Here is a 25,172-nt window from a genome sequence, read left to right as displayed (position 1 = left end):
TGGCAGTAAATCATCTTTCTTTTCTTGCGTATTGCATCATGAGGCGTTCCTGGCTTGTCTCATCTCATTATCTGTAGCTGCTTTATCCTGTTCTACAGGGTCGCAGGCAAGCTGGAGCCTATCCCAGCTGACTACGGGCGAAAGGCGGGGTACACCCTGGACAAGTCGCCAGGTCATCACAGGGCTGACACATAGACACAGACAACCATTCACACTCACATTCACACCTACGGTCAATTTAGAGTCACCAGTTAACCTAACCTGCATGTCTTTGGACTGTGGGAGAAACCGGAGCACCCGGAGGAAACCCACGCGGACACGGGGAGAACATGCAAACTCCACACAGAAAGGCCCTCGCCGGCCACGGGGCTCGAACTCGTTCCTGGCTTGTAAATCTCTTATTTTCGGTGCATGACACATTCACGCAGCTGAGCATGCTATGAATTAACAACGACAACGGTCTGCAGTGGGGCTACACAATTAAACACTCAGCGAACATTTCTCCATTTGTGTGTGAAAATACACTCCAACCACTCAGTTTGGTTTCATTTACAACCAACGGTGTCTTTTGATGCCAGCACGTAATTGAACGAGAGAAGACTGGTTTACCAGAGACAAAATAAGCGTCATCTCTGCTTCTGTTCCCTCCGACGGCCCCGACACACTACTGCCTCCGCCAAGTGCGTGCGCACGCACACACCGCATGTCAGGGCCGCGGATGAGTTATTCTCCCTCGATCAACGGAGTCGGCGGGGAATTTGTGGTTATTATCGGTACAAACAGCGCGAATCACAACTTAAATGAGTGCGGTTCAGTTTGACATTGTCAGTCCGTTAGATAAACATTTAATTTTATTAAAATCGAAAATTAATATTTAGAGCCTGTGGGCTACAAAAATAATAGTCACGGCGCTTGTGGAAAGCCCTGCATTCCGCGCAGAATTGAATCAGCTCTGCGCATGCGCCGTGCGGCACAAAAAAATGGCAGCCACCATGAAGGAAGGATATCCGGAGTTTTCAAACATTTGCTTAAGTGTGAAATCGCAAAATGGTATTCTAGCGAACAACAAAATAGTAAAGATTCAGGAAAAACAAATCATTCAGTGATCATTTTAATAGTGTAATTTCATCCGAACTAGGCCTAACGGTCAATTTAGAACTACAAAAAGTCCGTGTGTCGGACATTTTAAGTACCTTTGTGAAAGTTTTGCAAATGTTGCAGTCAGCATTTAAAATGCTAACTTAAAGTTTTTGTACAAGTTTCAGTTGATTAAACTGTCATTTTATTAAATGTGTCTGCTTTTGTAATAAAAAAGTACTGAAAGAAAAAGCAAACACAGCATTGCGATTTCTTATCCATCCATATAGTTAAAAAAAAAAAATCCCTCCTTCCCGACTGAAAATTTTTTTGCTCACCCGGTGGACAGGAAAGGGATTTTTTTTAAAGGATGGCCTTGCTAATAATGATTTTTTTTTTTTTTTTTTTTCCTCAGAGAATGTGATTTCAACCTCCGTCTGGGAAATATGAGGAGATGTTTAAATTATTCCACGAAATCAAGTCATACATGAGCTGATACTGTAGCGCTAAGTTGGCTATAAGCCATGTACGACAAGATTGAGTGGAATAACTGTTTTATTCGATACACATTCACTGGATTTTGAGAAACGGAGCATTTTTATTTTTTGCAAATTCGATAAACACAAACTTCGTACAAAATGTCCGACAAAATAATTTCTGCTTAGGCGAACTTCTTAACCTATCGATGGCTACACGAATTGGCTGCTGTGGTTTTTTTTTTTTCCTCTCTCTCTCTTCTAGAGAGCGCTGTCGTGCCGAGGTATAGAATCGCTTTCGACATTTATTTAATTCTTCCTTGAACATTTCAGTTCTGTAACTTTCAAACGTCTTTTGAGCTTTTGAATCAGTCTAAAAAAAAAAAATTCAACAAATTTTAATGCTTAAAGATGAAGAATTTAAACAAACCGGCGAAATGACAGGAGCAATTTGTGAAAAATGCGATCATAATAATTCTTGGGGAAAAAAACATTCTTACCATCAAATATTTTATTCCACATTTTGATTTTGTTGTCCCCCTTTTTTTTTTTTTTTCCCCGTTTTGTTTTCGAGGAGGGTTATTTCGTCCTCGGTTGGTTCAGCAACATACTCCGCCATTTTGTTTTTTCTCTACTCACAGTATATGAGCTGATAGCCTAGTAGTAGAGTCGCCAATCAGAGCATGCGATTGCTCATATCCAGTGAATGTGGATATAAATAAATTGATAAGCTTGTCATACACTTTTTCTGAGGTATTGCGGATATTTTCGGTATATTTCTAAAAATTATAAACATTGCTCGGAGGCAGGTTTAAAAAAAAAAAAGTCTTTACTGTAGATATTTTTGTTACATCAACTACACCTAGATCTCATCTCATCTCATTATCTGTAGCCGCTTTATCCTGTTCTACAGGGTCGCAGGCAAGCTGGAGCCTATCCCAGCTGACTACGGGCGAAAGGCGGGGTACACCCTGGACAAGTCGCCAGGTCATCACAGGGCTGACACATAGACACAGACAACCATTCACACTCACATTCACACCTACGGTCAATTTAGAGTCACCAGTTAACCTAACCTGCATGTCTTTGGACTGTGGGGGAAACCGGAGCACCCGGAGGAAACCCACGCGGACACGGGGAGAACATGCAAAGTCCGCACAGAAAGGCCCTCACCGGCCACAGGGCTTGAGCTCAGGACCTTCTTGCTGTGAGGCGACAGCGCTAACCACTACACCACCGTGCCGCCCTACACCTAGATGAACCTTTTTTTTTTTTTTTTTTTTTTTCCTCCCTCGGTATAAAAAATAAAAATTCTGAAATTGGATTTGGAGTTTTCTGTTTCTGGCTGAGGTATTGCTTATTCTGTTTGTGTTGATGTGCTCTTTAACGTGGAGCAGTTCAACACTTTTTTTATTTTTTTTTTTATTTTTTTTATCAGTGAGCCGAGCTTCAGGTGTTATCTCTGAGGATTGCACGAGTCTTGTCATAGTACAGAGGTCCAGACAGTCAGAGTCTCTTGCGACTGTTGCAAGTTCCCGCATAAGACATGTGGGAGTGCGGCTACAGCGTGTGTGCTTTGTCATGGCCTGCGTCGAGAGCGTACTCGCAGTCATGGTGATTTTTATTGATTTTGTGATTTTTTTTTTTTAAATTATTTTCTTTTTTATGAAGTTTTGTCATTGCACAGGAATGTGACCTTGTTAACTGTTCTTCCTTTCTGTTTCTTGTTTTTTTTCCTTGTCTGTCTTTTTATTTCTCTTTCTATTTCTTTCTCTCAGGTGGATCGTCTAGAGGTGTCTGGCTTGGCAGCATCTCCGAATGCTCTGTCCGGCAGCTCAGATGGCGGTGGCGCGTACGGCGTAGACTCGGTGGATGGCGCTCCTGATCCGCAGCGTACCAAACAAGCCATTTCACAGCTGCAGCAGAAGATCCTCAAGCTCACGGAACAGATCAAGATCGAGCAGACGGCACGCGACGACAACGTAGCCGAGTACCTGAAGCTGGCCAACAATGCTGACAAGCAGCAGAGCGCACGCATCAAGCAAGTATTTGAGAAGAAGAATCAGAAGTCAGCCCAGACCATCCAGCAGCTGCAGAGGAAGCTGGAGCATTACCACCGCAAGCTGAGGGAGGTGGAACACAACGGCATCCCGCGCCAGCCCAAAGACGTGCTGCGTGACATGCACCAGGGCCTGAAGGACGTTGGCGCCAAGGTATTTTTCATCATATTTAAAGTTATAGGCCGTTGTAGTGCAGATTTATCTCGTTATTTGAAGTCACTATGATGTGTATTTTATGGAAATTGGTCTCATTAATATGGCACTTTTTTGAGTAGAACTGATGCATATAATTGTGTCATCGGAATAGAAATGATCGTTCAATCATCAAGTTGACTTAAATGTCTAAGGAGCCGCATAAAAAGGGGCTCTTCGGTACGACTATCTTCATGAACTCTTAAAGGAGTACGCCACCCCCAGGTGAAATTGAGTCAGTCTCTGCAGTCCCTAGAGTTGGATGAGTGAGCCAAAGCGTTTTGTAGCCGACCCAGCCATTGTCCTGATCTAGAAACGCCCCGGTTAGCTTTAGCTTAGCGTAGTCGCTGTAATCCGGCGTGTCCAGCTAGCATTGTCGTTGCAAAAGTGAATCAAATCACTCAAGATTTTTTATAATTATTTCTCATGACCTGTACATTCACATCGAGTACACATATCAATGCAAATTAACACGAAGGGATTTACCGTATTTTCCGGACTATACGTCGCTCCGGAGTTTAAGTCGCATCAGCCAAAATGCATTATGAAGACGAAAAAAACATATATACGTCGCACCGGACTATAAGTCGCACTTTTTTGAAGGGTTATTCTATCCATAGAATCTGTGATTGTATCTGATAAGCGGCGTGTGGTTACTGCGCGACTGCATTGTTTATTTAATAAATGAACAGCTGAGCAGTGATAACGCGCCCTTTGCCCTGTAAGTAGCCTAGTCTGATTATTTTAAATATCTACTACTATCTTTAATACTATCACTATCGTTATTACTAATAGCCTATATTATTATTATTATAACTAATATTAGTAGCCTATTACTGATGCATTAATCAGTTTGCTTTTAGAATATTTTTACCGGTAGGGCTTATTATCGCCCCATGGCTCTTTCATCTGTGTTATTAAAGCTGTAGTCATCATCGAGGAGTGTCATTCTTCATTTTTGTCGAATTTTATTTCATCAAATCAGAGGTCAAGTAGGCTATAGGTAGATCATCTCCAAAGACAGGTACGGTAGTAAAAACAACCGTCTAGTGAAAAAAAAACAACAACAACAACTGCTTTTAAATCCCCTACTTAAATCCTTAAAATGAGTCATTTAACTCATGTTTTGTGTGATCTGATCTCCAATGGTGAAATAAACCGGTTGTGATGAGTACAGTCTGTTATTTTAGAAGATAAATGTAATATATAATTTAATATATAGACTAATAAAAATTAATATTTTATAATATAATATCACGACATATTACTGTCTGTAACTGTTTGTCACTAAAGCGTTTTCTAAGATCATAATGTCTGATATTATTATTATTATTATTATTATTTTACACACACAATAAGCGCATGTGCGTAAAGTTATAGTGAACCATCCCCCGCCTTTTTTTTTTTTTTTTTGAGTCGCCGGACCCACCCACCTCCTGCGTTCTGGGACCTCCCACTTCACAAATTAAGCACTGCCTAAAATCACTACATAACTTATTTAAATAACTATAGGCCTATCATTAATAATAAAACACAGGTCAATCAAGTTTATCAAGCTGATGATTTCACTCCAAATCAGCAAATCCATTGAATTCCTCATCCTCGGTGTCGCTTCTGAACAACTCTGCCTCCAGCGGCAGATGAAGCGCCGTTTCCTCTTCTTCTGTGTGGCTGTCGTCAGACTCAGCATCAGCTCCAGTTATTCCGCGGTGAAAAAAAAAAAACATATATACGTCGCACCGGAGTATAAGTCGCATGGCTAGCCGAACCATGAAAAAAGTGCGACTTATAGTCCGAAAAATACGGTACTAGACCAATTTATATCTGGAACTATTTTCGGCCACAGCACAGGCAAAGCACCGCTGCAGGCGCAAAGACACCACGCAGCACCACAACTTCCGTCAATACACCAGAGAACTTAGTAGTCATGCTGGTGTATTGACGGAAGTTGAGGGTTTTCAGGTGCTGCGTGGTGTCTTTGCGCCTGCAGCGGTGCTTTGCCTGTGCTGTGGCCGAAAATAGTTCCAGATATAAATTGGTCTAGTAAATCCCTTCGTGTTAATTTGCATTGATATGTGTACTCTGTGAATGTACAGGTCATGAGAAATAATTATAAAAAATCTTGAGTGATTTGATTCACTTTTGCAACGACATGCTAGCTGGACACGCCGGATTACAGCGACTACGCTAAGCTAAAGCTAACCGGGGCGTTTCTAGATCAGGGCAATGGCTGGGTCGGCTACAAAACGCTTTGGCTCACTCATCCAACTCTAGGGACTGACTCAGTTTCACCTGGGGGTGGCGTACTCCTTTAATGGATTGTTTAAAGTAAGAACTTGTTTGATCTGAGAGAAAACAAAAAAGATTAAAATGTTCTTACAATATTAGTGAAGTCCTGGATAAGGTTAAGTTTGGCTGTTAAAAACTGTACTGCCTTTCAGATTTTTCAAGTGTAGGTCATTAAAAAGAATTTTCCCCAACACCACCTGATTTTATTTTTGTTTAGTGGATCGAAAGCTACTGAATTCGAATCACAGACTTCCAATTTTTATTAGTTTTTTAAAAATAGAACAATTAATGAATTTAGAGCCACGTGGCCCTAAATTCTCCACTATTTTTCCCTGCTTCACCATGACGCAATTCAAGATACGACGTCATGCATGACGTGGTGGGCTTTCCTCGTTCACTCAAGGCATTGTGGGATACAAATTTGAAACAGGAGAGAAAAATGGAGGACGTGAGTGTGCGAATGAAACGTGAAAGACCGACTACAGTAACAGAAAGAAAGCGAGAAGACGTTATGTTATATACGAAGGAAAGGAAACACAGGACCAAACTAATAAATATCGGCGGTCAGCGAGCACCTTGGTGTGATCAGCTGCTCGTTTAGAGACAGAACGATGTCACGGTCAGTGCACGGTCAAGGTAAACCTGTAGATGGCAGTAATCAGGGTACCCGCGGAGTCTTAAAAGTATTAAAGTATTGAATTTCATTTTCCAGAATTAAGGCCTTAAAAGTATTAAATTTCATCTTGAAAGTCTTAATTTTTTCCACGGAGGTCTTAATTTTCCAAAGAAAGTCTAACATCGTTGCGTAACCTAGATTAAATTCTCTGTGATGAAAATGAAGCAAAATCTAAAATGTTTTGCGCTGCCCTAGCGTTCACACGCAAACAGCGGGAAATTCACGTCGCACCGTAAAGGGTTCACACGAAACGAGAGCAGCAGGCGCATAGAGCAGAGAGGGTGAGGGAGCATGGGGAAGTGCAGATTATCTGCACTTCCCCATGCTCTCTCCCCCTCACCCTCTCTGCTCTATGTGCCTGCTGCTCTCGTTTCGTGTGAACCCTTTACGGCGCGACGTGAATTTCCCGCTGTTTGCGTGTGTGTGTGTGTGTGTGTGTGTGTATGAGGGGTGATTGTCTGGACTTACATGGAGGTGCTCTCCTCTGCATGGTGTCTAGGGGGTGTGAGTAGAATGAATTCTGATTGATTATTTTAATAAATGTAATTTTGTTATTTCAAACACTCGTAAATAGTAATTATTTGAGGTTTAATCTGGTGCTCAATATGATTTATTCTTCCCTAATGAGTGCGACAAAGGTATTAAATTTCACTTGAAATGGCATTAAAAAAGTCTTAAGTCTTAAATTTTGGTTTAACAATCCTGGGGGTACCCTGAGTAATGTCAAGTTTATTTCTATAGCGCTTTTAAAGGGCGTATTCTGGACCAATTTCGTGTTTTGTTTTTTTTTGTTTTTTTTTTTTAATATTAAAGCATGTCCCTTTACACACTCATCCAGAAGGGTAATTTTGCACAAGGCCATCTGTCTACAGCAGAAAAAAATACAATAACAAAACGCGTCTGGAAAAATCCCAAGGGAGTCTGGAGCCAGATCCATGACCAGTGTTGTGCAAGTTCACACTTTTTTTGAACTAGTTCAAGTGCAGTTCAAACATGTTAAAAGTGAACTGTTCACGTTCATAGTTCACAGTTTTAATTCTGAACTAGTTCAAAGTTCAGTTCATTTTACTTTTAGGTGGGATATGAAAATCTCATCTCATCTCATTATCTGTAGCCGCTTTATCCTTCTACAGGGTCGCAGGCAAGCTGGAGCCTATCCCAGCTGACTACGGGCGAAAGGCGGGGTACACCCTGGACAAGTCGCCAGGTCATCACAGGGCTGACACATAGACACAGACAACCATTCACACTCACATTCACACCTACGGTCAATTTAGAGTCACCAGTTAACCTAACCTGCATGTCTTTGGACTGTGGGGGAAACCGGAGCACCCGGAGGAAACCCATGCGGACACGGGGAGAACATGCAAACTCCACACAGAAAGGCCCTCGCCGGCCCCGGGGCTCGAACCCAGGACCTTCTTGCTGTGAGGCGACAGCGCTAACCACTACACCACCGTGCCGCCCGGATATGAAAATAAAGACTAAAATCATATGCTACATTCTAGCTCAAAACTACTCACATATTATAGATATTATATTCTATCACACAAAATGGAAGTTATTGTACATACTATATATGGAAAAAAGGACAAAATACTTTGATTTCTTCACTGACTCAACCACGTACTGCTACCAAAACGTTACACGTGACTTCAAACAAATGCTTTCAATTTCAACTAACAGTAACTTTTAATAAACGACAACTAGCCTTCCTCATAAATGTGTGTGTTTCTAAAAAGATGACTGCCAATATGTATATACACTGAAGGAGTGCTATTTTAAGATCCATATCAACAGCATTGACCATATCAACCATATTGATCATACAGAGGGATGCATGCTCAAGGGCTTTTTATTTCTCAAAATACAAAACAGGAAAACTTCAGATAGCCTCATTCTTCAGTACACATCTGTGTATGCACACAACAATCAAATTTCTAAAATTATTTGGCATTGTACTCATCTGTGTTCTCCGTGCCGCTACTTGAACTTTCACTGGCCATGTTGCTGTGAGTGTGCGCCGGCTGTGGTGTGCGCGCTGTCTGCTGCCTGTAGCTAGGGAACGCTAGGTTACGCCTACTCTGCTCTGCTGCATCATGGGTAACGTAGTATGGCGCCAAATCATAGAGCCATCCACTATCTCCGGCTTCACACTACGTTATCCATGATGCATTGCACACACGCGGCACCTCAGGGCAGTGAGTGACAACATCAGACTGACAGTGAAGTAGTAGAACGTAAAATATCTTGCAAGGAGACATGCCACTCGATTCATCAGGTTTCATGTTTCGTTCATCTTCATGTTTGTCGTTCATGTCGCATAATTTGAACGAATTCACGTTCAAGTTCTTTCATTACAAAGTTGTTGCGTTCAGTTCAAAGTTCATGGAAAAACGAGCGTGTTCAGTGAACGCGTTCTTTTGAACGCGTTCATGCACAACACTGTCCATGACGTCACCTGCGGAAGCGCCAGCAGGCTGTGCGAGCTTTGCACGGTTTCAGTGCACAGCCTGTGTAGACCAAGCGCTCCCATTTCTCTCTCATTGTCCGGTCTTTTGGGAAACGATGAGTACTAATCCCATCAAGATTGGTGTTGCTACCCCCTCCTACAATACATCTGTTAACCATTTTAATAATTACGCGATAACGTTGAAGAAATTTGCAGAAAACCACCAGGTCGTTTTCTCATAAACAAACCAGTGCTGACGTAGGATTCAGAAGGAGGCGTCCCGCACGCGACATCACGGAAATCAATGTTTCCCAGGAAATTCAAATGCCGAGTTTTTTCCGAGGCAGACCAATTCGCCTCAAATGGCTGGATTTCAACTGAATTTTTCTGGTATTGTGCAAGGTAAAAAAAATTGCAGAGAATGCAGAATGTTAGCTATTTGACCAAAGTTTAATATAAAATAGGAGAATTACATTGATCTTGCTCCTGAATTTACCCGTGATATGCACTTTAACAATAGACATCGTCACAAAGCAATTTTACAGAATTTTAATGACTTGAGCTAATTTTATCCCTAATCTATCCCTGATGAGAAGCCTGTGGCGACGGTGGCAAGGAAAAACTCCCTTAGACGACATGAGGAAGAAACCTCGAGAGGAACCAGACTCGAAAGGGAACCCATCCTCATTTGAGTGATAACAATGTGATTATAACATTTTTAACAGTTTTAACATGAAATCTGTTTAGTTAATATTCTAAATTGTTCACTGATGGAAATTTGAGTGCCAGACTGTTCATGACAACCGCAGTCCTAAAGTTAACTGTAGTCCTCAGCCATAAAAGCATAACTGAGTGTCCAGAGCGTCTTCCAAGTGCGACTTGACTTTCGACTGTCCATATGGGGCCGTCCTCTACAGGAGCAATGTGATGAAACTCCAGCCAGACGTAGGGCATCAGGATGGATCAGGCAGGTCCGAGGAGCAGAAGAGGTCAGCATCTCGATCTCAGGATCAACGTGTAACTCAGAGGGACAGAAAAAGAGAGAGAAAACGCAGGTTGTCAGGTATGCCCAATGTCACCTGATGAGTAAGAACGGTATACGTTTTGCGCTGAATGCAAGCAGGGGCTCCGGCAAAACTAACTATGATAGTATAACTAAAAGGGGAGAGCCAGAAGGTAACGCAGGCATGAGGGAGCCCCGGGACATAAAGCAGCCAGCCATTACACTGTCAACAAACCTGAGTGAGCAAGTGAGTCGGGGGCTGACAGCTAGCCTGGGCCCGCCCATCCTAAGTGTGACGCAACACGAGGGCCTGTTGCGAGCTTAGTCTGGCAAGGCAAGCTATCTCCAGCTCTTCCAAGCTCCCGAAAAATCGGGAGCCAATCAACTTTGAGTATCTCCAACGGCCCTGGGTAGAGGCGTGTTCAAGGCACTGACGTAGTAGAACTGCGACCGGAAGCCATAGATTGTTTTCAGAATCTGTGCCGGAAGCGCTTCATTCACTAGAAACATTACGAACATGGAGCAAGTTCTCATTGAAAACGGAGCAAAGAGCAGCCCTGGAGGTATTTATTGAAAGGAAGGCCGTTTTCGCCTTGCTCCCGACCGGCTTCGGTAAGAGTTTAATCTACCAGTTAGCCCCGTCGTGTCACATACGTCAGAGGAAAGAGTGATGTGATTGGTTTAAGCTTCGTCACAGCCTTTTCTGGCTTCGACCAGTAGCAAACTGAGGCATTTCAGGGAGGCGGGTCAACCACGCACTTTGGGAAACGGTTGGGCTTGATATCTTTGCCAGACCAAATGCTTGCAGAGCTTTGAAGTCGCGTTAGCCAGACTAGCTGACAGCATCCATACATCCCAGTTTACCAAAACACTCTATGCCTGAGGACCTTCCGGATGTGCTCCTTTACCTCATAAAGGCTTGACTAAACGGATATGTTTTCAGCCTTGACTTAAACACTGAGACCGCAACACCGGATGCCAGCTGCCGTAAAACCCAAAAGAAGAAGAAGAAGGTAAACCTACGCATGTGTACACGGACTTCCTCTGTCTGCTTGACTGCGCGAAGCAAGTGATTTCGTGCACGTTATTTGCTCAGGAATCCAGTCAAATTAAATAACTTCCCAGTCACAGAATGGCCTTGGAAAAAGTATTCATACCCCTTCAACTTTTTCACATTTTTCCACCTTACAACCACGAACTTAAAAGTTTTTTATTGAGACTTTATGTGATAGACCAACACAGAGTAGCTCATAATTGTGAAGTGAAACGAAAATGATAAATGGTCTTCAAAATTTTAAACAAATAAAAATCTGAAAAATGTGATGTGCATTAGTATTCAGCCCCCCGCGTCAATACTTTGTAGAGCCACCTTTTGCTGCAATTACAGCTGCAAGTCTTTTGTGGTATGTCTCTACCAGCTTTGCACATCTAGACACTGAAATTTTTGCCCATTCTTCTTTGCAAAATAGCTCAAGCTCAGCCAGATTGGATGGAGAGCGTCTGTGAACAGCGATTTTCAAGTCTTGCCACAGATGCTCAGTGGGATTTAGGTCTGGACTTTGACTGGGCCATTCTAACACATGAATATTCTTTGATCTAAACCATTCCATTGTAGCGCTGGCTGTATGTTTAGGGTCATTGTCTTGCTGGAAGGTGAATCTCCTTCCCAGTCTCGAGTCTTTTGCAGCCTCCAACAGGTTTTCTTCCAGGATTGCCCTGTATTTAGCTCCATCCATCTTCCCATCAACTCTGACCAGCTTCCCTGTCCCTGCTGAAGAAAAGCATCCCCATAGCATGATGCTGCCACCACCATGTTTCACAGTGGGGATGGTGTGTGCAGGGTGATGAGCAGTGTTAGTTTTCCGCCACACATAGCGCTTTGCATTTAGGCCAAAAAGTTCAACTTTGGTCTCATCTGACCAAAGCACCTTCTTCCACATGTTTGTTGTGTCCCCTACATGGCTTCTTATGCCTGTCTTTCAACAATGGCTTTCTTCTTGCCACTCTTCCAAAAAGGCCAGATTTGTGGAGTGTACGACTTATAGTTGTCCTGTGCACAGATTCTCCCACCTGAGCTGTGGATTTCTGCAGCTCCTCCAGAGTGATCATGGGCCTCTTGGCTGCTTCTCTGACCAGTGCTCTCCTTGCTCGGTCTGTCAGTTTAGGTGGACGGCCATGTCTTGGTAGGTTTGCAGTTGTGCCATACTTTTTCCATTTTTGAATGATGGATTGAACAGTGCTTCTTGAGATGTTCAGAGCTTGGGATATTTTTTTTTTTTTATAACCTAACCCTGCTTTAAACTTCTCCAGAACTTTATCCCTGACCTGTCTGGTGAGTTCTTTGGTCTTCATGATGCTGTTTGTTCTTCAGTGTTCTCTAACAAACCACTGAGGCCTTCACAGAACAAGTGTATTTATGCTGAGAGTAAATTACACACAGTAGGACTCTATTAACTAATTAGATGACTTCTGAAGGCAATTGATTGCACTGGATTGTATTTAGAGGTATTGGAGAACAGGGGGCCGAATACTAATGCACACCACATTTTTCAGATTTTTATTTGTTTAAAATTTTGAAGAACTTTTATCATTTTCATTTCACTTCACAATTATGTGCTACTCTGTGTTGGTCTATCACATAAAATCTCAATAAAAAACTTTTAAGTTTGTGGTTGTAAGGTGGAAAAATGTGAAAAAGTTGAAGGGGTATGAATACTTTTTCAAGGCACTGTATAATTTAAGATATTACAGAAATAAACGTATCACAACGACCCAATTTCAGAGGGAACTAAATTTCACCGATTTTATGAAACCGAAAGGCTGTCTCGCTTTAAGCTGCTGCGACGTGTCCTCATGGACTTGTATTTAGTAGTTTGGAGTCCGCGGAGTCCGAGATAAGGACTATACAGTGCATTGCATAAGTATTCACCCCGCTTGAACTTCTACACATTATGTATTGTTACAACCTGGAACTGAAATAGACTTGCATGTGTCCTCAATCTACATAAAATAGTCCTTAATGTTGAAGTGGGGGGGATGATGAAATTGTTTTGAATTAATGAATTTATTTTTAAATGAGGACAATCAAAAGTCACATAATTAGTTGAATGGAATCCACCTGTAATTCAAGTATCTCCTTATCATTGAGTATCATTACACCTGTTCCTGGAAAGCCCCAGAGTTTGTTCGGGAACATACCTCAACAAGTTGCATCGTAATGACCTCGGAGCTGTCAAAACAAATCTTTGATAAAGCTCTGGGAAAGTATCAGTCAAGCTTTGATTATCTAAAAAAAAAATAATAATCATCCAGACTTTGAACCTCCTGCAGTGCACCGTTAAATCGATTATTAAAACATAAAGAGTATGGCGCAACCAAAACACCTAGAGGAAGCCAAGGGCATTAGTCATTGAAGCAACCAGCAGGCCAAAGAAACCTTGAAGGAGCTAAAAAGAACCACAGCTCAGATGGGAAACCCTGGGGAAGCCATCGCCTTATGGTTAGAGAAGTGGAACAAAAGGTTTCTGGTTTGATTCCCTGGACCAGCAGGAATGGCTAATAATAATATAATAAGTTCAATTTATATAGCGCCTTTCTCAAAACCCAAGGTTGCTTTACAATTATGGGGGGGAAAAGTCCACCAAATAAAGGTCAGGATGTCATTCCAGTGGTGTCGCAGCCACAGTCCCACCAGAAGGCGCACGAAAACAAGTCTCACACCACCAGCACAGCTGCCGCGACGCCACTGGGCAGCATCACTCAGAACACCGCGCCATGGATCCACAAAGCGAGCATAGATGCACCGCCACGCAGAGCGCCGGTATGTCCCAAACCGCCTGCACAGCCACCACAACGTCACTCGGAACATCACGCCAAGCACTAAAGCGCTGCTGCACAGAGCGCTGGACAACCACGATGTTAAAATGAGCAACGAGCTCACTGCAGTCCATAGCTACGAACACAGGCATCACCCACGGCGAACCAAGACTTGGAGGGAACCGACGCCCAAAACTGGGTCCAGAGCTACACCACAACCGGCGGACAAAAACACTCAAGCAAACATGAAACTACGCAAACACAAAAGAGAAAATAAAATGCTCCGGTGAGAAGCGGCAGCCAGAATGCGCACGGCGTACTCTCAACCAGAAACGGAAGTGCCCTTGAGCAAGGCACCTAACCCCCAGGCTGCTCAATACTTTGGATAAGAGTGTCTGCTAAATGCCTGTAATGTAATATAATGTTCACCATAGCTTGGCCTCTGCACAAAGCTTGGGCTTTCTGAAAAAGTGGTGAGCTGTATGAAATTCTGCTGATCAAAATGTATGCTGAAGACTCGACAAACATATTGAATAAGGTTATTTGGTCTGATGAAACCAGATTTGAACTTTTTTTTTAATGCTAAGTTTAGCAAAAGCCCTTATCAGCCTGAGAACACCATTCCTGCAGTGAAGCACGGTGGCGGTAGCATCGTGTTGAACGGTACCCTTGAATATGTTTTCAAAGACCATAATCCCAATTAAGACCAATATATATGCAAGACATTGTATCCGAGAGCCAGGTGAGACTGAGGTTACATATATGCACACTGAAATTTTGCGGCACGTAACGTTAAACGTGTATTGCAGAACACAATTTGAATTTGATTAGGCATCAAGATCGACATAGCTATAACACAAGAAATAAGAATTAAAGCCGCAAGCGGCCTCGACGGGCCCTCGCGCCAGCGGCCAAGGGGGGCGGGGGCATGCGTCCCTGCGAAAAACCTTCCACAGCTTCTGCGGCAAGAGACATTACTCCCACAATGGCGACAAAGCACAGAATTGGACACATGGCAACAATAGGGTCTCGCACTTCGTGCGTTGTCGACCATGGCAAGCGCCTCAATAAGGGTCTTGAAAGGAGTTTGCTTGCCAAGTTTGACAAATCAGAAGCTGCAATATCATTTTTGCCATAATCAGCACCCCCAGGGGCGAAAGTGCACAAAATTTGGCGTATATGTCAGGTGAGCTATGAAGAGTTTGCGTATGAAGTTTGATGACAATTGAGTAAATAGAAGATGAGATATAGATTTTTGAAGAATAAATTTTTTGGTTTTTCCCATGTCAGTAGGTGGCGCTATGCTGTACATGAGCGATTATGAGTTGGAAAAATAAGTGTCTACAACAGCAACGTACAATCACAAGGTAGTGGTGTGAAGGAAAAGCATTATGCAATTATTTACCAAAAACCCGTTTTGGAGCAATTGCGTGGGCCAAAAACAGCGCCCCCCATGGACGAAAATTCCCAAAATGTGGTATACATGACATGGGAGGTAGTAAGAGGGTGGCTGCGAAGTTTGACCAAATTTGAGGAAAGATTGGATTTTTTGCCCAAAAATAGCGCCCCCAGTGGCGAAACATCACAGAAATTGGGTCACATGTCAGAAGCCCAATGAGTGATTTGCTTGTGAAGTATGAGCAGTGTTGAGCAATTAGAAGATTTGTTATGAATTTTTAAGCATGTAAAATTCTGCATTGAAAAATGATTGACGTATAACTTCTGAACGGTTGACCCTACGTGAAACGTATTTAGGAACTTTTGTCAGCCATGTCTGTAGATGATGCGTATCAATTTTGGTGACGTTCCTATGAACGGTCTAGGAGGAGTTGCGCCGTCTTCGTGGCCATGCATTTCGCACAAAAGTGAAATTACCTCACTTCCTGTAGGGCGTGGCTAATGCATTGGCATTACATTTTTGTCCGGCTTGGTGAGATACATATGCGTACCAAAGGGCATGCCACTACTACAAACTACATGGCAACCAGGCACCTTAATGCGAGAGGCAAAAATCACAACACGTTAGGGGGCGCTATAGAGGCCCTGAGGCCCGCCTGGATCTGGGCTTCTGGTTCTCAGTAGCGGTGGCAGTCTAAGAAAAAGGAGCCAAATTTCGAGCGTTGTCGACCATGGCAAGCGCCCCAATAAGGGTCTTGTAAAGAGTTTGCTTGCCAAGGTTGACAAATCAGAAGCTGCAATATCATTTCTGCCATAACCAGCACCCCCAGGGGCGAAAGTGCACAAAATTTGGCGTATATGTCAGGTGAGCTATGAAGAGTTTGCGTATGAAGTGTGATGAAAATTGAGTAAATAGAAGATGAGATATAGATTTTTGAAGAATAAATTTTTTGGTTTTTCCCATGTCAGTAGGTGGCGCTATGCTGTACATGAGCGATTATGAGTTGGAAAAATAAGTGTCTACAACAGCAACGTACTATCACAAGGTAGTGGTGTGAAGGAAAAGCATTATGGAATTATTAACCAAAAACCCATTTTGGAGAAATGGCGTCGGCCAAAAACAGCGCCCCCCATGGACGAAAATTCCCAAAATGTGGTATACATGACTTGGGAGGTAGTAAGAGGGTGGCCGTGAAGTTTGACCAAATTTGAGGAAAGATTGGATTTTTTGCCCAAAAATAGCGCCCCCAGTGGCGAAATATCACAGAAATTGGGTAACATGTCAGAAGCCCAATGAGTGATTAGCGTGTGAAGTATGAGCAGTTTTGAGCAATTAGAAGATATGTTATGAATTTTTTAGCATGTAAAATTTTGAAGTGAAAATTGATTGACGTATAACTTCTGAACGGTTTATCCTACGTGAAACGTATTTAGTAACTTTTGTCAGCCATGTCTGTAGATGATGTGTATCAATTTTGGTGACATTCCTATGAACGGTCTAGGAGGAGTTGCGCCGTCTTCGTGGCCATGCATTTCGCACAAAAGTGAAATTACCTCACTTCCTGTTGGGCGTGGCTAATGCATTGGCATTACATTTTTGTCCGGCTTAGTGAGATACATATGCGTACCAAATGGAATGCCAGTACTACAAACTATATGGCAACCAGGCACCTTAATGCGGGAGGCCAAAATCACAACGACTTAGGGGGCGCTATAGAGGCCCTGAGCCCCGGCCAAGTTTGGGCTTTTGGTTCTGAGTAGCGGTGGCAATTCTCGGAAGTGGTGCCAAATTTCGTGCGTTTTCGCCCATGGCAAGCGCCCCGAAAATGGCCCAACAGCGGAGAAAAATAAAGAAGACGGAAGAATAATAATAGTGAACTCTTACAAGAACAATAGGGCCTTCGCCCATAGGGCTCGGGCCCTAATAAACTCAGGCTCCTCAAAACTCCGAGGAACTGGGGAAAGCAAAGGACTGAATTTCATGCAGTCAAAGATTACAACACACTTAATTAGGGAATTAGAGAATCAAGGAACGGTGGTATTTTTAAGCGTAACTTAACGTTGTTTTTACGTAATAGGTTTTCATAATAATTAGCTTTTTAATGCATTTATAGTTTTAAACACTCTGTTAGTAGTTTTAATTTATGAGGTCCTTTTTGAAAATCCTGTACCATGAAAGTTTCCTCAATAAATATTATTTACTTAGCATTAACAACCTAACAGCGAATGTTAGCCATTTTGCGTCCAGTTGCCACCCCTTTGTTCCCAAATCCGTGACAAATGTGATCTTACAAAGAGAGATTTAATACACGATTTTTGCATTAATTTGTCATTGAATGATGACTTTTTAAAATACACAGACTGGCAAGATTTATTAGTTTACTGAACACTAGTGAACTGGAAACTTGGCTGATGCCAGCCAGCCAGTGAAGTGCACTTAAAGTGCCATTCCACCATTGGATGTATTCTTTGGCATAAAATACAATATATTTTATGACATGACTAGACAGAGAAATCTTTTAGCTTCAAAATGATATATCAAACATAATTTTTTGACAACAAGTATATTAATTTTGCGACCAAAGTCACCTACCCTTTTAATTTCTGCGCGGTAGTGAAACGTGATGTCATCGGCAGGTTCCCCTTCTTGTGTACCACGTCACGTGTGACGTGGCACAGATTATCAGCAATGGCGGATAGAACACGATTTCCACTTGTCGATTGCTGTGCCGATTTTCACCATCGACCGTCTCCTTTGGGCATCACTTGCTATTTTCCTTCGCTTCTTTTCCGAAGCTGACAATCGCATTCTATCCGCCATTGCTGATAATCTGTGCCACGTCACACGTGACGTGGTACACAAGAAGGGGAACCTGCCGATGACATCACATTTCACTACCGCGTGGAAATTAAAAGGGTAAGTGACTTTGGTCGCAAAATTAATATACTTGTCGTTGTCAAAAAATTGTTTGATATATCATTTTGAAGCTAAAAGATTTCTCTGTCTAGTCATGTTGTCATAAAATATATTGTATTTTATGCCAAAAAAAATACATCCAATGGTGGAATGGCACTTTAAATCTGACAGTGGATTTACAAACAAATTGCAAGCAAAATTAATAAAGGAATGAAATGAAACCATATCAGAAATAAGATCTGAAGCCAATAATATAAGCATAATCGTAAAACCAATTCAACAACAAATCAGGATTCTTAAATAAAAATCAATGTGAGTTTTTAATCTTGATTTAAGAATGCTAATTTGTCACTTGATGTAGAAAGAACTGGAATTTACCGCAGTGTCCTTTTATTTCTGTCATCCCATGGCTGTCATTTTATAACCGTTATGACAGTTTGTTACAATCAATAAAGCGATTACATGTTTTTGACAGGTGACCGGAGGTCTCTCCAGCTTCTCCCAGGCCACTCATTCAGCTGCGGGCGCTGTTGTGTCCAAACCCCGTGAGTTTGCCTCGCTCATCCGCAACAAATTCGGCAGTGCAGATAACATCTCGTCCCTAAAAGATTCTCTGGACGAGACGCAGGGGGACGAGGCTGTGCCAGGCGTTGTACCAGGAGCCGGGACATCAGCCAGTAGAGCCCTAGCACCTGGACAGTTGCAGTCCAGCCCCAAATACGGCAGCGAGGACGACTGCTCGAGCGCCACGTCAGGCTCCGCAGGAGCCAACAGCACCACTGGAGCCCCTGGAGGACCCCCGAGCTCCAAGGGCAACACGCTAGAGCAAGGCCAGGTCTCAGGCCTTGATGCTCTGTTTCATGAGATTCAGGAGTTGCGGGAGAACCAGGGCAGGCTGGAGGAGTCGTTTGAGAGTCTGAAGAGCCACTATCAGAGGGATTATTCACTTATCATGCAAGCCCTGCAGGAGGAGAGATACAGGTACACACCGACACACTCGAACACTTCGGAAAACTGATAGACACTTAGATATCTGTGACTAGAAGTGACATGGGACTTATGAATGAACTCAGTAAGCTGTTGACGTAAAGATCCATTTTAAGCCTGTGTTGTCCATCTGTTTGTGTGTACGGATGAACAGATGTGAACGCCTAGAGGAGCAGCTGAATGATCTCACAGAGCTCCATCAGAATGAAATACTCAACCTGAAGCAGGAGCTGGCCAGCATGGAAGAAAAAATCGCGTACCAGTCTTACGAACGGGCCAGAGATATACAGGTTACTAAACCTCATCAGTCATATTGGATGTTTGGGAGGAAAAAAATGAAACGTATGGATTATTTTCAGACACCTGGGGCTGGATTTGCTTAGAGACTAAAACTAGCTCCTGCTGAACAATTTCAGAGAAACTTTTTTTTTTTAAAAATATCTTAGTTGCGTGCTACTCTATTTTTAAAACAGGGATCCTCAACTAGTGGACAGTGGTCCAGATACAAACCTAATAAAGTATTTCAGCTAACTGAATCACGTACTTTGGGAGCAAGGGGATACCGAACCAGAACTGATAAATGTTTATGAAAGAAATCTATCCGTAGTTTCTAGATCAGCAGCTCTAGTTTCCTAAACGAGAATCATCTGAGAGTATTTTCTGGCACTAATGATTTTGGCGTACTCTGGTGGTGTTGTCAGTTTCAACAAATCTAAGCAGTATTTTCAAAGTCCTATGACTTTTTTTTTTTTTTTTTGTATTCAGCACAAGTTCAGCTATAATAATATCTATGTAGTATGTATGTCATGATTGTACCTTAAAAAAAAAAAGATAAGCAAAGATGTTGTTGTAAAAAGCAGTTTTAGAATTGTGTTGGAATGTGTGAAAAAACATGACCTTGCCCATTATGTTGAACCGTTTTGATCACTTGAGGTGATTCTGTTCAATCTTAGGAATGGATCAAGCACAAAAACTTAAATCTGCTCTATTGATTTGGACAATTAACTGGCCATCAAAAAATTATGTCCTATTGTTTTAGGATAAAGGGTTGGCAGTGGGAGGGGTGTTCAATGAGAAGAGTAAAAAATTCCATTCCATTCAATGAGAAGAGTGAAAACGTCTCCCACTGCCAACTCTGAATCCCATCAGGTCAAGTGATCAAAACAGTTCGTCACAATGGGTAAGGTCATGTTTTTTTCACACATTCCAACACAGTTCTAAAACTGCTTTTTACAACATCTTCATTTATCTGTTATTATTTTTAAAAGTACAATCATGACATACTACATGGATATTATTGTAGCTGAACTTGTGCTGAATACAAAAAAAAAATCATGACTTTTTGAAAATACCGCTTAGATTTGTTGAAATTGACACTAACATCAGAGCATGCCAAAATCATAAGTGTCAGAAGAAGAAAAGAGAGCAAACGAGTGGTGGTGTGCATTTTATTTACTCAAGAAGCACGCAAAAATTATGCACTCCAGCATGCACATATCAACTGATCATCCATATCGCAGTTCTCAAGATTGAATCGATTCGCTGTCCTGAATAATGAATTGGATTGCTGTCCTGAATGGATCGCTATCATGAATTGGGTCATGGCCTTGAATCCTGAATTGGATCGCTATCATGAATTGGATCGCTGTCCTGAATCATGAATTGGATCGCTGTCCTGAATTGGATCGCTGTCTTGAATCATGAATTGGATCGCTATCATGAATTGGATCGCTGTCTTGAATCATGAATTGGATCGCTATCATGAATTGGATCGCTGTCCTGAATCATGAATTGGATCGCTGTCCTGAATTGGATCGCTGTCCTGAATTGGATCGCTGTCCTGAATCATGAATTGGATCGCTGTCCTGAATTGGATCGCTGTCCTGAATTGGATCGCTGTCTTGAATCATGAATTGGATCGCTGTCTTGAATCATGAATTGGATCGCTGTCCTGAATTGGATCGCTATCATGAATTGGATCGCTGTCCTGAATTGGATCGCTGTCCTGAATTGGATCGCTATCATGAATTGGATCGCTGTCTTGAATCATGAATTGGATCGCTGTCTTGAATCATGAATTGGATCGCTGTCCTGAATCATGAATTGGATCGCTGTCCTGAATTGGATCGCTGTCCTGAATTGGATCGCTGTCCTGAATCATGAATTGGATCGCTGTCCTGAATTGGATCGCTATCATGAATTGGATCGCTGTCTTGAATCATGAATTGGATCGCTGTCTTGAATCATGAATTGGATCGCTGTCTCGAATCATGAATTGGATCGCTGTCCTGAATTGGATCGCTATCATGAATTGGATCGCTGTCCTGAATTGGATCGCTGTCTTGAATCATGAATTGGATCGCTATCATGAATTGGATCGCTGTCTTGAAACATGAATTGGATCGCTGTTCTGAATCATGAATTGGATCACTGTCTTGAATCATGAATTGGATCGCTATCCTGAATTGGATCGCTGTCCTGAATCATGAATTGGATCACTATCATGAATTGGATCGCTGTCCAGAATTGGATCGCTATCATGAATTGGATCGCTGTCTTGAATCATGAATTGGATTGCTATCATGAATTGGATCGCTGTCTTGAATCATGAATTGGATCGCTATCATGAATTGGATCGCTGTCCTGAATTGGATCGCTATCATGAATTGGATCGCTGTCTCGAATCATGAATTGGATCGCTGTCCTGAATCATGAATTGGATCGCTGTCCTGAATTGGATCGCTGTCATGAATTGGATCGCTGTCTCAAATCATGAATTGGATCGCTGTCCTGAATCATGAATTGGATCGCTGTTCTGAATCATGAATTGGATCGCTGTCTTGAATCATGAATTGGATCGCTATCATGAATTGGATCGCTGTCCTGAATCATGAATTGGATCGCTATCATGAATTGGTTCGCTGTCCTGAATCATGAATTGGATCACTGTCCTGAATTGGATCGCTATCATGAATTGGATCGCTGTCCTGAATAATGAATTGGATCTCTGTCATGAATTGGATCGCTGTCTCGAATCATGAATTGGATCGCTGTCTCGAATCATGAATTGGATCGCTGTCCCAAATCATGAATTGGATCGCTGTCCTGAATTGGATCGCTGTTCTGAATCATGAATTGGATCGCTGTCCTGAATTGGATCGCTGTTCTGAATCATGAATTGGATCGCTGTTCTGAATCATGAATTGGATCACTGTCTTGAATCATGAATTGGATCGCTATCATGAATTGGATCGCTGTCCTGAATTGGATCGCTATCATGAATTGGATCGCTGTCCTGAATCATGAATTGGATCACTGTCCTGAATTCGATCGCTATCATGAATTGGATTGAGCTGTCGAATCATGAATTGGATCGCTGTCCTGAATCATGAATTGGATCGATGTCCTGAATTGGATCGCTATCATGAATTGGATCGCTGTTTTGAATCATGAATTGGATCGCTGTCTTGAATCATGAATTGGATCGCTATCATGAATTGGATCGCTGTCCTGAGCATCAAATCGCCGTACCAGCTCACCATAACAAGCTTTACCTCCAAACAGGTAGCCTTAAACCATGTCTGACAGATTTTATCCTGTTTATGGTGGGCGTTCCTACTGCGAAAAAGAAACCAGTCAAAACTGAAAGAGTGAAAGTGATTATCATGCCGTTAGCATGTGAAATAGTCTTTTATGAATGTGTAAGTGCACGCTCAGTGCTCCAACTCCATTGTGACCGAGTAAGGTGACAAGTTTTGTAGGTAATTAAAAAATATATAATATTATTAGGCAGTGGGCACAGAGAAACTTTATTCTTTACACTTTCTTGTCGGTATGTTTATCGTGCTTGTGTGATAAAAACTTTATCTAAATGCATGACCTTCTCATTCGAAACCCCAGAGGGTTAAAAAAACAAACACAAAACGATCAATGCTGAAAGTCATTCTCATCTGTGCGGAGTCTGTAACTCGATTCAAAAGTGTTAGCATGAAGCACTACTGTAAACCGAAACATCACTATTTTGAATTCTTATTTATGGACCTAAGCTAAGCATTAATAGTTTCGCATTCAATGGTAACTGTTGTGACCGTTCAGTCAGGCTGCTCGTCTAGATTCATATTGACTGAATTTGCACTCTCGCCTGCAGGAGGCGCTGGAGGCCTGCCAGACGCGCATCTCGAAGATGGAGCTGCAGCAGCAGCAGCAGCAAGTGGTGCAGTTGGAGGGCTTGGAGAACGCCACGGCACGCACCCTGCTCGGCAAGCTCATCAACGTTCTGCTGGCGGTCATGGCTGTTCTGCTGGTGTTCGTGTCAACGGTGGCGAACTGTGTGGTCCCGCTTATGAAGACGCGCAGCCGCACACTTTCCACGGTGCTCCTCGTCGTCGTCCTGGCCTTCCTCTGGAGGAACTGGGAGGCCATGTCACAGTACCTGGACCGTTTCTTGCTGCACTCTAGATGACCTGCACGGAAAAAGATATCGGCTTTATGAAGGGAAAGAAGGGGTGGGGCCTGACGCAAGGCCCGGAGATAACGCACTGCCTCAGCCGCTGTGAGCTCCAGACGACGGAGCTCAGCGAGGATGGATGTCGAGAGAGATCTCACAGATGATTTTTTTATGCTTTTGTTTCTTGCCCAAGGAGTGAATTTGTTTACATTTTGATGAAGACCTTTTTTTTCTGTCGACTGGAAAAAAAAATTGTAATGCAGAGGTTTTTTTTTTTTTTCTTTTTCTTTGGTGTTGAAAGTGATGCAAGTTGTGTTGCTTGGTGTCCTTGTATAATTAATTATAGTAAAAGTATAAAATTTATGCAAATAACCAGGATCTGGTTTTGCGGCACTGAAATAACACTGGAGTGTTCCGAGTGCAAACAGGATGACGTTAGCTTCATCAGCACAGCTCTCTTCGCTATCATCACTCGGCTTGTTTCCCTTTCAAAACCATGCAGTCTGCTTTTACTCTCACACACACTCGCGCTCTCTCCCCCCCCCCCCACTGTGCACATCTGTCTGTCTCTAAATCTCACTTTCCCCTGCTGCGTTGCGTCCTGTTCCTCTTCCTCCTCCTTTTGACCCTTTGCTGCTGACAGGACTTCCGCATAATCATTACTGGAAGAAATGGCTTCAGCTTGTGCAAATGAGTTCTGCGTTTGATTAAGCTGGGCTGTACTGGACTGGGCCATAGAATAAGAACGTTCTTGGCCTAACAAAGACCCAGGCTGCCCCGCCTTTGCTTCTCTAGCCTCCTGTTGGCCTGCTCTGATGGAGGTACTGCCTCCAACCCGTTAACAGAATGAACATACTTGAAGAGCTAGAAAGGCTCAAAGACTATCAGTGCTTCCGTACTGTTTCTTATAGCTTCAATGAAATAGTCCTTTTTAGTTTTTATTTTTTAAAATTAAATGAATAAACGGGCTGTTTTAAAAGTGAATCGTCCTGTGTTTGACTTGGTGTTATTTATGTGTCCTTATATTTGTGCTATATCACTTTTGACACTTCGGTCACGTGAACGAGGCGCTTTGCAATCTTGCATCCCAACCAAAGTAGGACTAGCTGGAAGTTATAACTATATGCGTCAACCACTAGGTGTGGTGGTTTGTCAGTTCATCTGTTGCATTGTATCCCAGGGCTCGACATTAAGGACTGCCTGACTGCCCGGGGCAAGTGAAATATGCATTCGGGCAAGTGGGATATGTCCCTGACCCTGACATGCCTGACCGGGCAATTTGGAATGAGCGTACAGTATATTACGAACTAGCACCACAAAAATTAGGCTTTTTGATCTTTTATTTCAGTTCCTAAAAGCGTCCCTCACTACGTATCTGCAAT

The 25,172-nt window shown here is 42.6% G+C and overlaps 1 protein-coding gene across 4 annotated transcripts in view; it reads left to right on the top strand.

The window, feature by feature from the left end:
- Nucleotides 1-24,774, top strand: part of tmcc1b (transmembrane and coiled-coil domain family 1b) — a 47,805-nt gene extending 23,031 nt beyond the window's left edge. For 3 of the 4 annotated variants that reach the window (XM_060910559.1, XM_060910557.1, XM_060910558.1), the window contains 4 exons: nucleotides 3,332-3,766; nucleotides 18,832-19,337; nucleotides 19,498-19,633; nucleotides 23,491-24,774. In XM_060910559.1, the coding sequence (XP_060766542.1) occupies nucleotides 3,332-3,766; nucleotides 18,832-19,337; nucleotides 19,498-19,633; nucleotides 23,491-23,805 (1,392 nt within the window). In that variant the 3' untranslated portion in view covers nucleotides 23,806-24,774. Of the gene's footprint in view, nucleotides 1-2,991; nucleotides 3,168-3,331; nucleotides 3,767-18,831; nucleotides 19,338-19,497; nucleotides 19,634-23,490 lie in introns of all 4 variants that reach the window. The other variant, XM_060910560.1, reaches the window with a different exon arrangement.
- The last annotated feature ends 398 nt before the right edge of the window (nucleotides 24,775-25,172 follow it).

The sequence above is a fragment of the Neoarius graeffei genome, chromosome 26, assembly GCF_027579695.1.
Source record: "Neoarius graeffei isolate fNeoGra1 chromosome 26, fNeoGra1.pri, whole genome shotgun sequence".
Lineage (NCBI taxonomy): Eukaryota > Metazoa > Chordata > Actinopteri > Siluriformes > Ariidae > Neoarius > Neoarius graeffei.
The sequence above is the reverse complement of the archived record's forward strand: the minus strand, read 5'-3'. Positions and strand labels throughout refer to the sequence as shown.